Raw genomic sequence first — 15,062 nt, 5'->3', positions numbered from 1 at the left:
ATTCTTACATGGACTTTTGAAACACACTTATTTCAGAACTTCCTTATTTGTTCCATTTTATGCATGAGAATATTGATTACAGGATCAAGATATTGCAGACATCATAATGAAGGAAGGGATGTCAGATAGTCATATACGGGAAATGAAAAGATTACTGGATGATAGCAATCACAAGTATGTTATAATATAATGTTTTTATTTTTATATGATCATATATTGATCTTGATATACGACAGTAGTGTTGTTATGTAATCTTTTCTTACTATTTGATTTATAGAGTGATAAGTATCATTACTTACTCTATTACTTTCCATTTCCATGGAAAATATTTATTCTGGCAGAAAGCTGTAATGTTTTGTCTATTCCAGAAAAAAAATGTAAGGGGGGGAGGGGGAGGGGTTCGAACAACACTGTTATCTACTCCACCAACCATAATTTTTATTTTCAGTATTCGCTTTCATCCTTTATAACCGACAAGAACAAATATCATGTGGTGTCCAACCTTTTCATACATTTTTTCCTGGAAAAGCCCTTACAATATGTGTTGTAAAAGACTTCTGTTTTAAGGTGTAAACTCCCAAATGATATTAATGTGTGCAAAATGTAAGCTGTAATCTATGTATTAGTATTCTGGCAAAAAAATATTACTGGTAATGGCTTAACTTTGGCAACATTGAAATCATATTTGCCCATAAGAGAAGGGAAAGGAACAAACTATACCCATCCGGTATAGCTGAGAAAAGGTGGTTTTATATTTAGGCCTTTCATTATTTCAATTCAATTTACTTTACAGATTGTCTCAAGTCACAAGAGAATTGGATGAAACTAAAACAGATAAAGCTGGACTGGAAGCCAGGATAAAAGAGGCACAGAAAAGATAGTAAGTCAAGAGAACTTAAGGCGTGTAACAAATATTTATAATGTAAAAGTCTATTGTCCCAAAAATTTCAGTTTAATAAAATTATTGAAAACAGATGTAAATATACCAGATAGATACAAAATAATTTAAGTTTTGTACTATTATAGTTGGTGATAATGTCACTGTGATGTCATAATTGTTCACTTTGATGATGAACATTTTAATTTTGACTAATGTTAAAAACATATACCACAAGCATGCTCCAACACAATTTTTTTTCAAGTCTAAAATATTTTACCCATCTGCAAAATCGGTGATTAAAAAATCCTTGTATTTGATCTGCCAAAAATACAACAGGACTAAGCACATGCATATTCGATTCAGGTCTGTTCCAGAATAAAATGTATAAAGGGGAATGAGCTTCTATTAAAATTTGGTGGGTAGTTATTTAAGAAAGATAGCCTGGACAAATATAAGAAATAAACAATTAAAATTTTATATATGTGGAGGTAAAATAAAAAATGCCTTCCGGCCTCTTCATAGATTTATTTCTGGAACAGCTCTTGCATAAATTCAATTGAGTTTTCATGTAAAATGATTTAATTTGTAAATAGAAAAAAAAAGTCTTTAACATTTGAAAGTCCTGGAAAAGTACATTTTAGAATTTTATTAGGTAGATTTTAGAATAAAAAAAATATGGATGAAACTTTAAAACAATTTCACATAATTAAAAGATAAAATAAAAAACTTCAACTTGTCATTCTTATAACATTTAATAATAGTATTAGACATATATATATTTGTTTTGACCTTTTTAGAATTTTAAGAATATTGTCTTGAATGGCATATCCTTCTCAAAGAATTTATGAATTACTGAAACTATCAATGTATATGCTAAACGGGTAAAAATAGTGAGGTATTTGCACTTATCAGGTTACGTTCAGTAAGTAGAACTAGATACTGAAGTACAGGTAGAATCCTGATAGATCATGTGACTTTATTTAAGCCAATCATTTTTTTTTTGCAGTGGTGATATGGAACAGAGAGAATTAGATGCTGTGGCTCAAGTCAGGGATGCTGTACAAATGGTAGAGAAAGCTATGATGGAAAAAGAACAGGTGGGTATATCTTCCTGAATTGATTTAATATTTCAATTTTAAGTCTGCCATCTTTAAAAAGAAAATTGTCATCCATGGATCAATGATAGCATTCCCATTTATGGTTACCTGACAAAGTCTTTTTTCAGTACATGTATTGTTGGGATGCTGTCTCAGTAGTATTTCTCTTTATTAACCTTGTACTTAAATATCTGTTTTATTTAAACTTAAGAATCTTGTTTCTTGTTTATTCTATAGGCAGAGATAGATCTGAAGCAAAGAGAAGAGGAGGCCGACTCATTACAGGAAGCTATTAGCAAATTAATCAATGAAGCAGGACTGAAAACCAGACAAGAGGTCAGTATTTTATTTAAAAAAAAGTATAATCAATGTTTCCATACAATATATATGTTAAAGGTAGTTAGATTTTTTATACCCCCTCTTTAAAAAAGTGGGGGTTATAATGTTTTACCTCTGTCTGTCCATACGTCCCATGAATATTTTTTGTCGCATCTTTCTCAGGAACTACAATACAAGGATTTCTGAAATTTGTTTTCCGGGTTTATATGAGTCAGCTATACTGTGTGGTGTGTTTTCAGTTTCATCATTCAAAAACTTCCTGTTTACCTTATACTTTTAGTGGGGGTATCATTAGTGAGCAGTAGCTCATAGATTCACTTGTTGTATTTGCATCTTTCTTTTAAAAAATGGAAAGGGAGTGAGGATTTATCTCATTAATATTATATGATTTTCACAAAAAAAGATTAGGAATTGAAAGAAGTTATTTGAATATAAATAAGAAGATGTGGAATGAGTGCCAATGAGACAACTCTCCATCCAAGTCACAATGTATAAAAAGTTAACAATTATAGGTCAAAGTATGGCCTTCAACACAGAGCCTTGGGTCATACCGAACAGCAAGCCATAAAAGGCCCCAAAATTACTAGTGTAAAATAATTCACACAGGAAAATCAACGGTCTAATCTTTATAAAAAACGAGAAACGAGAAACACCAACAAACGACAACCACTGAACAACAGGCTCCTGACTTAGGACAGGTGCATAAAAATGCAGCAGATATAAACATTTTAACAGGCTCCACATTTATAAAATTTTAAAAAATCACACAGAGGGAGGGGATTAGAATTTTAAAATTAATTGTATTCAGTCCAATGGACTTCACTGGTTAAAGGGTGATAAAGAGATAAGTTTTGTACAATTATAAAGTTTGTTTATTGGCCATAATCTGATAGTGGTTTAAATTTGATTCACTATTCTGTTTACTTAACGGGTATTGTACCAGGCCTCCATTAAAATTGATGAGTTTAGGGTTAACAGAAAAACATTTATTGTTAGGATTTATCTACCTTTGAGTAGAAAAGAGTTAGATAAAAATCCTTTCAGAAAAGAATAACTTTTTAAATTGCATACATTAAGGGTAATTAATTTTAGTATATAATGCTACCAGCATAATCAATACATTGCTTTCTTATCTAGTTTTGATTTGATATTTTCAAGGTTGATCTTGTAAGGAACCAGTGCAATGAAAGAATTACAAAACTTACTCAGGAATTAAATAACTTGGAAATGGTAAGTATTGCAGTCAAAATTAAATACAATTTTCAAATATTTATCTTAATAATTTACTGACTATTTATTGTAAACTTCATATTCATGACATATTCTATATTGTACACAGGCAAATTTTGCTCATGTGAATTTCACATGAATCTCACAGGAAAATTCACCTCAAACGAGCTTATACATGAAGCTCACCTGAAAATTTCACATGAATTGAGACATGTAACTCACAGGAAATTTTATCGTGAATTTTCATGTGAACTTAACATAAGAACAAAAAAAATTGTAATTTTCATGATTTTAATTAAATTTGAAAATTTTGATGTTATTTGAATGACTTTATTTTGAAAAGTTAATTGAATTTCATGTAAAAAAAAAATCATGCGATTTTCACATGAAATTTATGTGAGTTTCACATGAGATTCATGAGTGAAATTTCCCTGTGTACCCCTGCCTTGGAGAGGGTGCTATATTACAACTACCTGGTCCATTTGTCCGGTTGTCCAACAAATTTTTATGTCTCACTTTTCTCAGATACTACTGATCAGAATTTCTCATATTTGTTCAGCAGCTTTACAATTTAAAATACAACATACCTATTTAGAGAACATTAAAGTGAAATTTGCTTGTCTTCTAGTTAGATCATGAAATCAATATAACCTAATTCTTCTTTTTAAAATGAAAGAGGGTATGTAACAGTTGCTTTAATAAGACAATCCAATTAAGAAACTGGTAACAAAAAGGTGACAGAAAACTTTGGTATTTATATGATATTTACAATAGCTCATAAAGTATTCATGGTTTGCCTTGCAAAAGAGATAACTCAGATTGTATGGTTTGAGATCATCCTCATTCAATTTAGTTGTACATGTATTAATATTTTTCATGATAATGATAATTGCATTGATCTATCTTTCAGGAAGGTGCTGACTTAAAAGAACAAGTAACGAGAGCCATCAGGGATAAAAGAAATGTGGAAGCTGAGTTGGAAAAGGTATGGTTACTTTGTGTTATCATAGATATTGGTTGGCAGTTGTTACTTAACATTAAGATACAAATACTTTTGTAAATCCAATGGAGGGCCTGTTACCAAGCATACATATATGTATACATTCAATTTTGATTGAAAAGATCTTTTAAAGATAAATTAAAAGGGTACGTGGGGTATATGTAGATTTGATGGCTTCATAACAAATCAACAAAAAAAAATATCCATAGGTCAGCAGTCTCTTACACAAATAATGTTTGTAATTGAAACAATGATTCAATGCAAAAACAAAAGAAAAAATATGTCTTAGAGTTTGTACATACACATGCACATTCACACTTTAACATTTCTGGATTTTCTGCTGTTTGAAACATTACCAGAATTAAAAGCATGAGGGGCATGGGGGCACTTTTTTTTAGACCTAAAACAACCCATAATATGAAATGTATATTTTACTTATAATTCTTACAAATTCTAAGGAAAATGCAACTACTCACAATGTTTTAATTTTAGTATCTCCTACAGGGCTTAATGTTTATTTGTTCTTGTTTAAAACACTTTAAAATTAATGGGAAACATTTCTATCCTTATCTTGACAGTTCCATCATGACCAGAAAGTTTCTGGAGCTAAAGATAAAGCATCATTTGAAGACATGAACAGAAGAGCTATTGCTGCTGAAAGGGCAAGAGATGATCTCGAGGTCAAAGTTGAAAATCTACATAGTGCACTTAAAAAGGCTGAAATGAAGTTAGTAAAGATATAAATTGTTTTAAAAGTGATAATTAAAAAGCGTAAGAGTAAGCATAAAAAATACATAGATCATTAATAGAAAAAGAGTGCAAAAACAACATAGACATTTTCTAGGTAAAATATGCTAATGAATTAAAGTAACAAAATAAAGAGGAACTAGTAAAGTCATCATTTTCATATGAAAAGCCAAGGAAATTAAATAAAATCTCACCATATTTTATGAAAGTTATATTTTATTTCTTATCTTGAATTATCAGTGATTAATATGATATTCAATCCTATTGAAGATTAGATATGTCAAACATGACTCAACGAGTACCTCTGCAAATCACTGCATATATAAAGAATACTGCAATGATATACACCCCAGAAATATAGCTTGTCAAACTTTGGATTAGAAATTAAAATTTACCTTTTGCATTCAATTTTTTTAATTTTGAAATTATCATCTACAAATTTTTCATACCTTAGATTCAGTGACAATCATTTTTAAAACTTCAATTGAGTATTAAATTTAGATTGTAATTTATAAAAAATTATATTGAAGCAATTTAGGACTGTTGATATTATACAAAGTGGCACTTTTCACAAAAATTGGTAAGGACTCAGTTATACTGATATATTTATGACTTACAAATGATTTTTCTAGTTAGACTTATTGTGAAAAAAGTTTTAGAATATTAAAGAAAGCATCTTTTTTTTAATTTTTAATAGCAACCAACAAATTACCTCCCAGACTGAGGTTCAGTTAGCCCAGTTGAAGGAGAGAATGTCAGGAATGGAACAAGAGTTTGAGTTCCTGAATGACGACAGAATGAGATTACAAAATGATAATGATGATCTGAAGAAACGAATGCTGGCAGCAGAAAAAGAAAAAGAATCAGCTCTAAGGAAATGTCAAAAAGAGGTACATTGTCAAAATAATGAGTTTCATTTATCATTTCACCACATATTCTGTAGTTCATGGAAAAAAACAGAAACCACTGGTTTTTAATGAATTTTAAAATTTGTTTTGCAGCGTATCATTCTATATAGAATGTAGCCAAATATTGCTTCAAAATGATGAGATTAGAGGCTGTTGAACACGGTATTATCTTTTGTACAATATTAATTGCTGTTGGAAGTCACACACTATGATATTAATCTTTGAACAATATTCATCAATATTAATGATACCCCTATAGTATGGTATGATTTGATCTTTTTCTATGGCTTAAATTTTTTATCATATTATATTTTAATGAAATTAATAAATATTTTGTGTGTTGTTAAGTTGTTGATGTATAATATGTAACTTTTTTTGTTTATATACATTTAGTTCATTTATATGTTTTGAGTTTAATGTGATTTACATTTTCACTGAACTAGTACACAATTTTATTTGGGGGCCAGCCGAGGACCACCTCCGGTTGCGGTATTTTCTCGCTGCGTTGAAGACCCATTGGTGGCCTTGGCTGTTGTCTGCTCTTTGGTCGGGTTGTTGTCTCTTTGACATATTCCCCATTTCCATTCTCAATTTTATGTGATTTCACAATACTGTAAACATGGAATTGTTGCAATTTTTTTTATTTTTGCTAATTGAAACCACATGAAAGCACGAAAAATATTTGCTGTTCAAAATTCTTTGTACTAATTAACAATATTGATGCAAATGGCACACTTATCATTTAATCAAAGAATTAAAACACCATACAAAATATTTATGCATTGAATTCACTAAAATAACTATCCACCAAAATGTTCACATTTACCATCCATACATTACAACAAACCAACATATTATTACAGAATCTTTATTGAGATAATCCAAACAATGTGAAATTTTCAAACCTAAAGTAAAAATTAAATGGAATTCTGATGTTGTTTATGTTTTAACCACAGAATATCATATCTATTTTTAGATGACAATATTTGAACATGAACAGCAACAAAAGTTACAGGAATATGAAACTAGACTACAGTGTTCAGAAGATGCTAGTCGATCAACTGTTGGTGAATTAAGAAATTTATTAACAGGTCAACAGAGAATGTGTGCTAGGTATATAAACTCACATATCATTATTTTATAGACAAAAAAAATATTCAATTTTTATTTTATTTTGATTTATTCAATAAATATCAAGTAGATTGGATTTTTAATGGTTTAATTATTTTTTTTATAAATTGTAACCAATTTGGAAAATGTATTTGAATAGTTACTGATGACAGTCAATAATTTAAGTGTCTCAAATTATTCCGCAATCACTTTAGAAATCTTAAAATTATTTTTTTGCAACTGAAAATTAGTCATGTGAAGTCTTCAAAGCGGTACATATATTCCAGTTTTTATATTTTTTCAACAATTATATTGATTTCGGATTATTTTCATTTTTGAATTAGCAGATGGCATTATAAATGCATTATGTTTTACATTTAGAGCCTGGATTTTACCATTTAATTTTTTACATTATACAGCCAAAATGCACATTGCAAACAACCTTTAGTAAAACATATGCTGATTTCTTATATTTTAGATGGAAGGAAGAATGTCAATCCATAACAGAAAAGTTTGAACAAAAAATAAAAGATGTCCGATCAGAACTAAGTCACGTGAAAAAGAGAAATGATGAACTCACATCTTTACTAAGAGAAAGTCAGGAGAAAACATTAGAGGTATATCATTTAACTACTTCATTTCTTTAAAAATGTCTTTGTTGTAACACATATAAGTTATGAATAAGATCATTTCGATATAGTAAAATTTTCCAAAGGCAATCCCAGGTTTGTGATTAGTTTTAGGAAAACTTAATTTGCAACATTTGTAACTTTCAAAATGAATAACAGGAAATTGATTCAACAACCGTAAAACACAATAATACAAAATAGGACTTAGAGTGGGGTGCTCATTTTTGTCATAATTTTCCATGTTTTCTGCAGTTTATGTTCAGACCTTTAAGTTTTTGAAGTATACTGATATTTCTATATGAAGATAACATCAAAAGCAAAATATTCTTAGCTTGAAAACATGTTTCTCTGAAAAAATTCATCTGAAAAGTTAGATTAAAGGCTATTTGAAGTTACATAGTATGATTATAGAAAGGAAATATACACATTCTTTTGGTGTAAACATATTTAATAAAGCAGAAAAGTTTTACAAATAAAGATACTGAAAGAGGAGGTCTGATGAGACTTACTACTGGTCACCTGAAATTGCAAAATAAGGAAAATTCTTCAATTCTTTCAAAAGTATGTTAGTTCTATTGATAAATGAATAAGATGATAATATCTGTATACCTCATTTTAAAGATGAGAGTTGTGATGTCAATTTTAAATAAAAAAAAACATGTTGAAATTGAATTATTCAACCTAAAATGATTATTTTACCCATAGATTTTGGTAAAATAAGTTTATAAGCCAATGCATAATAGATATGTTACATACATTAACATCTTTTAAAAAAAGGACATCTTGTAACATTATATTTTCTTGAGAAATGCCATATCTCATATTTGCATATTGACGACAAGATCTCAAAATAAGGCTTATTTGGCAGATTTTGCAGCTTTGCATTAAAAGCAAAAAGTTTGAAGCCAAAATGCTAATTATATAAGACCAAATTCAGAAATTGAATTACTGTGGAACTATAATACTACAGATTAATGCTTTGTGAACAATTGAAGAATGTTATATGATTGTTTCTCAATACTTTTTTATATTTTCGAATTGTAGAGGCCAAACGTGGCATAATCATCTATCTTCTTTGAAACAAATTATGCTACATCTCTACTTAAAACATGTAAAAAAATATGAACTTTAAACAACATCATAAAAAAACATCTGCATTGCAAATGATACATTGAAACCATCCATAATTTGAAATTTTGGGTAGATAAGTAGTTACTAAACTTGAAATTCCTTTATCAGTATTTATTGAATTAAATTTTTGTCTATTCTAATTTTGCATTCTTTTACTTTCAAATATTTCAACAGGCAGAAAGAATGATAACAGATTATGCCAAAAATATAAGGAGAATGGAAGAAAGAGTAAGAGATTCAGAAAGTAGAGCATCAGAAGCTTCTAAACAGGTATGGCAGCAAATCTGTAGCAACACAAAGGGAACACATCTTCTGTCGTCTGCTTTGTAGTCCTTGTCAGACTTAATGTTAACCCGCAACTCCTTAATGGCATGACAGAATTCCACCAAATTTGGAAAGATTCTTCTTCAGGACATGAAAATGTGCACTTTCTATTTAAATTTTGATCAGAGTGAATTATTTTTAAACTGACATCACAAAGTAGTTTATTGAAGTTTTAGCTTAAGATATTTCAAACATTAATGTGATAGATATGTTAAACATTATTTTACTCAAGGATGGAACTGTTTTACTTTCAAAGTCATATTTTAGTGACATCTATTAAGTATGGATTTTCTGTACACTCTCACCATATTTATTTTCATTTACACGTGCTATTTGAATTTCCGGTTTAAACATACACAAGTTAATAAATTTTATTGTTGTTGTGATTTTGGCTTATTTAAACACTCATGAAGTGTTCTAGAATCATTTACAAGCATTTTCAACTTCTACTTGATGATGGAAAATGGGTTTTTCTATGAAAATACTGCAAACGACCACACATGATTTGAAATTATTAGAGTTTCATTAGACGTTTTCTAACAGTTACAAAATGTTTTTTTACCTGAAATTTCATGGCGAGAAGGGGGGTGCGGACAATGTACCAGTGCGAACTATACAAGGCCGATTACAGTATATTAAAAGTATTAATGTAAGGAGATGTGGAGTAAAAGGCAATGAGCCAGCTATCCCAAAACACACAAAAAAATTTAGTATTTGAATTAAAAAAGCTAAGGATACGAAAGGGACATTCAAACTCATAAGTCGAAAACAAACTGACAACACCATGACTAAAAAAGAAAAAGACAAACAAACCAACAACAGTACACAAAACAACATAGAAAACCAAAGACTGAGCAACACAAACCCCACCATAAAACTGGAGGTGATCTCAGGAAGGGTAAGCAGATCCTGCTCCACATGTGGCTAAGGTTTACCCAAAGGTACTATACTGGGTCAGGAGTTATTTTGAATAAATATATCATGTATATAAATAATGTGTAAAGTTCTAAAACTGTATTCATTCAGATATAATATTAATCCTCTGAAGATGTGTAGAATTTACAGGTTTGAAAATCTGTCTATTCTGAGTAGTCATCAAGAATCTAACGCTATTTTCCTAAATATCTGATCTCAGGAAAGTTGTCTCTTGTTGTTCATTCTTATATCAATTTTCCTCCAAAGTGTTGTTAAAGTTGTAATTAAGGAAAAAATTAGGAGGTGTTTCACCTAACAAAAAGTAGAGAAAACAAACGTTTCATAAACATTAATCAGTTCTCTTATTAAGTGTTTATACTGTGAAAAACAAATATAGACATGTTCCTCAGTCTTTAGTTTTCTGTGTTGTGTATTGGAGACTGTTTTTTGTCTTTTCATTGTTTTTTGTTTCTTGCCATGGCATTGTCATTTTGTCTTCGACTTATGAATATCCCTTTAGTATCTTCTGCCTCTCACTTCCTTACAATGCTTGCAAAGTGTTCCACTTATAATATTTCAAACATAATGAATGTAATGGAGAATTGAATTCTTTTTTCAATATTGGTGGAATTTATTCTCTTAATTTTTTAACAATGAATGAATATTTTCGAAAGAAATTTACAAAACATATAATATTTTTCTTTTTTAGTTGGCCAGACATTCTATGAGAGAAAGAAAAATGCAAAATGAAAGAAAAAGTTTATTATTAGAATTAAATACTTCAACAAGATCTGTAAGGTAAGACATGTAGTAACAATGATAAAACATAGCCTCTGAATTGTTGTTGATGATCATAGTAATTCATGTAATATTTGAAATCTTTTTGGTAATAAACATTGTATTCTTTAATATTAACATATGATACCAAAGTTTATTGTGCACCACTGTTTGACTCAAATGTTTTTGTGATAAAGAAAGTGCTGCAGGTCCTTTGTTTGATCTAAGGCTGGTTCAAATAAAACTCTTGATTTTGATATTTGCTGCGTCTCTGCCTAGCATGCAGCATTAAGGAGTAAGAACAAAGGTTGACATAAGGTTGGAATATTGTTTCCAATTGGATGACATGTCTTCCTAAAGACTGTTACCTTGTGGTTTGGTAAACTGAAATCTGATTCAGCATTTTGTTTCAGTACAAAGGAATGTATGTTTATATCTCATTAACATGTTATCATCCTGGATATGCATTGATATTAACCACTGGATTTGTTTGTAGCCATTAATTCATTATTGTGCACTAAACATGTGTCGGGAACAGTATTCATCAGTCATGCTTGAAACAAAGAATTTGGAGAGCTTTCATTTTATTCATCGTAACTCACCTTAACTAATCTGAAACTGCCCCATAGAACCTTTCTCTCTATTCTACAGCATTCTTTTTCATTACCTTTTTTCATTGCATTTCAACCCAGCATCTCTTTTTAATAATAAAAAGTGGTTAAAACCTGTATCATGGTTTTTAAAAACATATTTTAAATAAATTTAATTTAAGATCAGTCTTCAATGATGTATACTGTATCTGTAAATTCATATTATATTTTAGTGTACCAATCTTGTAATTACTCATGGATTCTTCCAAAGGTACCATTATGGTGAATAATTTGTGTAAATTACCTTTATTTGCTTCCACTTCAGTTATTTGAGTTTTTCTTCATCAACCATCAAATATTTTTAATCAATATTTCACAAAGGAGGAGGCAGGATAAGGGCAAGGAAAAATAATGAATCTGATTTTATTTTTTCCATGTAAAATGATGTTTTACTGGCCCAAAAAATGGCCATTATCCTACCTTGTCTTTTGTTGTGTTATGACAGCATGAATGTTACAAAATTTACATATATACTCATCACTGGCCATTGTCATTTTTCACATTCCTGAAGATCCTGTTTTCTCAGTGTCAAAAAATCTGATTAATAACAGATTATCTATAGCTTTGATAACGAGAGGGAGTTCCTCAGCTAAAATCTCATTGAAGGGCAATAGCTGCAATTGAGAGGCCATAGATAATCTGTTTTTTTGCTATTTTCCTAGGTAATGCTAATGACGTTATCTTATGACATCATCCTGTACTCACTTTACTCGACTGAGAAAAAACATTCTCAGTCGAGTTGCTTGAGATGGAAAGTTATCACACAAAAAGATCAAAGCAAAATTTAAAATAAGAGTGATTTAACATATTTAATTATTTATGGAGCACCTAGTTTGTTATCTGTGATTTTGTCTATGTATGCTTTACATAAAAATAATAGTAAGCTCGTATAATAATACCTAAATAAGTAGCTGGTATCGGTTGCTGAATATCGGTACTAGAATTTAACAAATCTGAAAATTAATAATATGAATTATTATATTATTTATTTGGTCAAAATGCTACTGTACACTTGCAATGCAATGGCTCCGATGACTTGAATCTCTAAACATGTGTCAACTATATCAACTATATGTATAGATAACAACATTTTCACATGTTTCAAATTGTGTACATCTTAAATAAATACATTAATTATATATAGACATGAAAGGTACGGTACCAATGTATTTGTGCAAAACACATGTTTCTGGTTTAAGAATGATAATTTGAATAATAAAAGTATTACCAGGTAACATATTTTCATTCTTTCTTTCAGAAATAATGATTTGTTGATAGGGGGATTAACATCTAGTCCAAAATCCAAGCTACAAGACACATCATATTTAAACGGCAGCCTTAACAAAGAAGATCCATTATCAGACAGATGATATTAACACTACATTTGTATTTAATGCAATGTTAAAACTCAGGAAAAATTCATATCAATGTTTTGGAATGAGTTCCATGGCGTTTCCATATCTGTGATAAATGCAATAGTGCCATGCTGGAAGCTTGTATGGAATCAAAGAAGATTTCAGGCAAAGACTGATTGAGATGCATTTTGTTATAGTCATCAATTACATTTGAAAAAGATATATTGATCTATTAGAACTAATATTCTCATATTTAATGAAAGGTTGGAAAGCTTGCAACATTCTTTTTGGACAATAGTTTAATTTTAGAGTAGATAGTACTTTAAACCAAAGAACAGCTAAAGTTGAATTATAATACTCATGGCATTTGTTAGTGTGATAGACTTCCCTGGCTGGAATTGCTGGCACTATCATTTGGTTTTCATAAATTGTTCTTAACAATTTCTTATAGGTTGATTTCATGACATTGAGAGTAAACCACAAACTTATTGCTAACTGTCACATTTGGATCAATTATGTTATATTCTGAAAAATATGTAAAAAGTCAATATAAAATATTGATGGTGTTGATGGCAATAAATTTTCATAAAGTTTTTCTGCCAAATTTCATTGATTACAATCGTTTTGGTATTGGAATCTCAAAATGTATAGCCAAAATGATGAAAATTTTATGCAACAGTTCATTTTTTAAATTCGTGATAACTATCAATATAGTTATAATTTGCAATAAGATAAAACAAATGAAACTAGCCAACATTGTAGTGCTATAATTTTTGATATCCCTCATTATGAGAAAAATGTATTTCTATTTTTGTAATGTTATTGTTTACAAATATATTTAAATATAAATATTCAATATCAAACTGCTTGTGTATCATTATTCATTAAGCCCATGTTGTCTTTCATAATAGTGAAATAAATCTTGTCAAGTTTTGCCTTCGGTTTTATGTTGAAAGAACAGAGGCTTGCTTTGATTTGCCAGAAACACACCAATGCAAACAAGATGTACTCAGGGAAAGAAAGTGTTCCATAAAATACAAATTTCCTGTATGCTGAATTTGTTTACACCATAAAATCAACTATCCTCAAAAAATGAAAGGCCAGGTGAGCTTTTGCTATCACTAGTCATCTGCCGTCGTCGTCTGTCTGCCCATTGTTTTTTTTATAACTTAAAAAAAAATCTTCTGCACTTAGACTACAGGATCAAATATTACAAAACTTAAATTGAATATTCCTTAGGGAATCTACTTTAAAAAATCATATCCAGGGCTTTGTTTCAACAAATAACTGGACTGCTGTTGCTTGAAATAGATCATAGGGGTAAAATGCAGTTTTTGGCTTCATTCCCAGAAACTGAAGCAGTTACAGTAATAATGATCAACAGGTCAAGGTCTATCTCCTATGGAATTTTCAGAAAAATCAGACAACCCATTTTGGAGTTATTGTCCCAGAAATGTAAATTTTTAGAAAATTTCACAGTTATTGGCTTTTATATCTCAATAACTAAAACAGTTAGAGCAAACCAGACCGGGTCAACATAATCAGCAGGTCAAGGTCCATTTTCTATGTAAATTTCAGAAAAATCAGACAATTAATTTTGGAGTTACTGCCCCTGAAATGCAATCAACCTCATAAAATCACTTTGAAGGTGCAGGTAGTAAAACCTCATGTTATATCATCTGTATATGGAGAAGATTTTGAAATACGGATCAAAATGTTCAAGCAAATAGGTTGTTGCAAATTGCTGGCATATAGAGGAAAATAGAGATGCTATCAGCTAAGTAAAATTGTGACAAGGTTTAATCCAGATTAGATTGGAAAGTTTCTTTATAAAAAATGTTAAAGTAATTTAAAGACTATAACCCACAAAAAATGCCAATTGAATCTTTCCATCACTTCATTTTCTTTTAGATTTTGTCTTGCTGATCATTTTTTCTAGTTTTCTCTATTATAGTTTTAAAGATAATTGC

General features: G+C 29.8%; 1 protein-coding gene across 1 annotated transcript in view; it reads left to right on the top strand.

The window, feature by feature from the left end:
* LOC127716082 (sodium channel and clathrin linker 1-like) overlaps window positions 1–13,958 on the top strand; it is a 28,031-nt gene extending 14,073 nt beyond the window's left edge. Inside the window, exons 10-22 of the mRNA XM_052222165.1 lie at window positions 83–174; window positions 794–880; window positions 1,887–1,977; window positions 2,215–2,313; window positions 3,475–3,546; window positions 4,457–4,531; window positions 5,125–5,273; window positions 5,991–6,183; window positions 7,178–7,314; window positions 7,790–7,928; window positions 9,246–9,341; window positions 11,020–11,108; window positions 12,996–13,958. Of these exons, the coding sequence (XP_052078125.1) occupies window positions 83–174; window positions 794–880; window positions 1,887–1,977; window positions 2,215–2,313; window positions 3,475–3,546; window positions 4,457–4,531; window positions 5,125–5,273; window positions 5,991–6,183; window positions 7,178–7,314; window positions 7,790–7,928; window positions 9,246–9,341; window positions 11,020–11,108; window positions 12,996–13,107 (1,431 nt within the window). The 3' untranslated portion in view covers window positions 13,108–13,958. The remainder of the gene's footprint in view (window positions 1–82; window positions 175–793; window positions 881–1,886; window positions 1,978–2,214; window positions 2,314–3,474; window positions 3,547–4,456; window positions 4,532–5,124; window positions 5,274–5,990; window positions 6,184–7,177; window positions 7,315–7,789; window positions 7,929–9,245; window positions 9,342–11,019; window positions 11,109–12,995) is intronic.
* The last annotated feature ends 1,104 nt before the right edge of the window (window positions 13,959–15,062 follow it).

This window comes from Mytilus californianus, unplaced genomic scaffold (genome assembly GCF_021869535.1).
Source record: "Mytilus californianus isolate M0D057914Y unplaced genomic scaffold, xbMytCali1.0.p SCAF_9, whole genome shotgun sequence".
NCBI lineage: Eukaryota > Metazoa > Mollusca > Bivalvia > Mytilida > Mytilidae > Mytilus > Mytilus californianus.
This window is presented reverse-complemented; position numbering and strand designations above follow the sequence as displayed.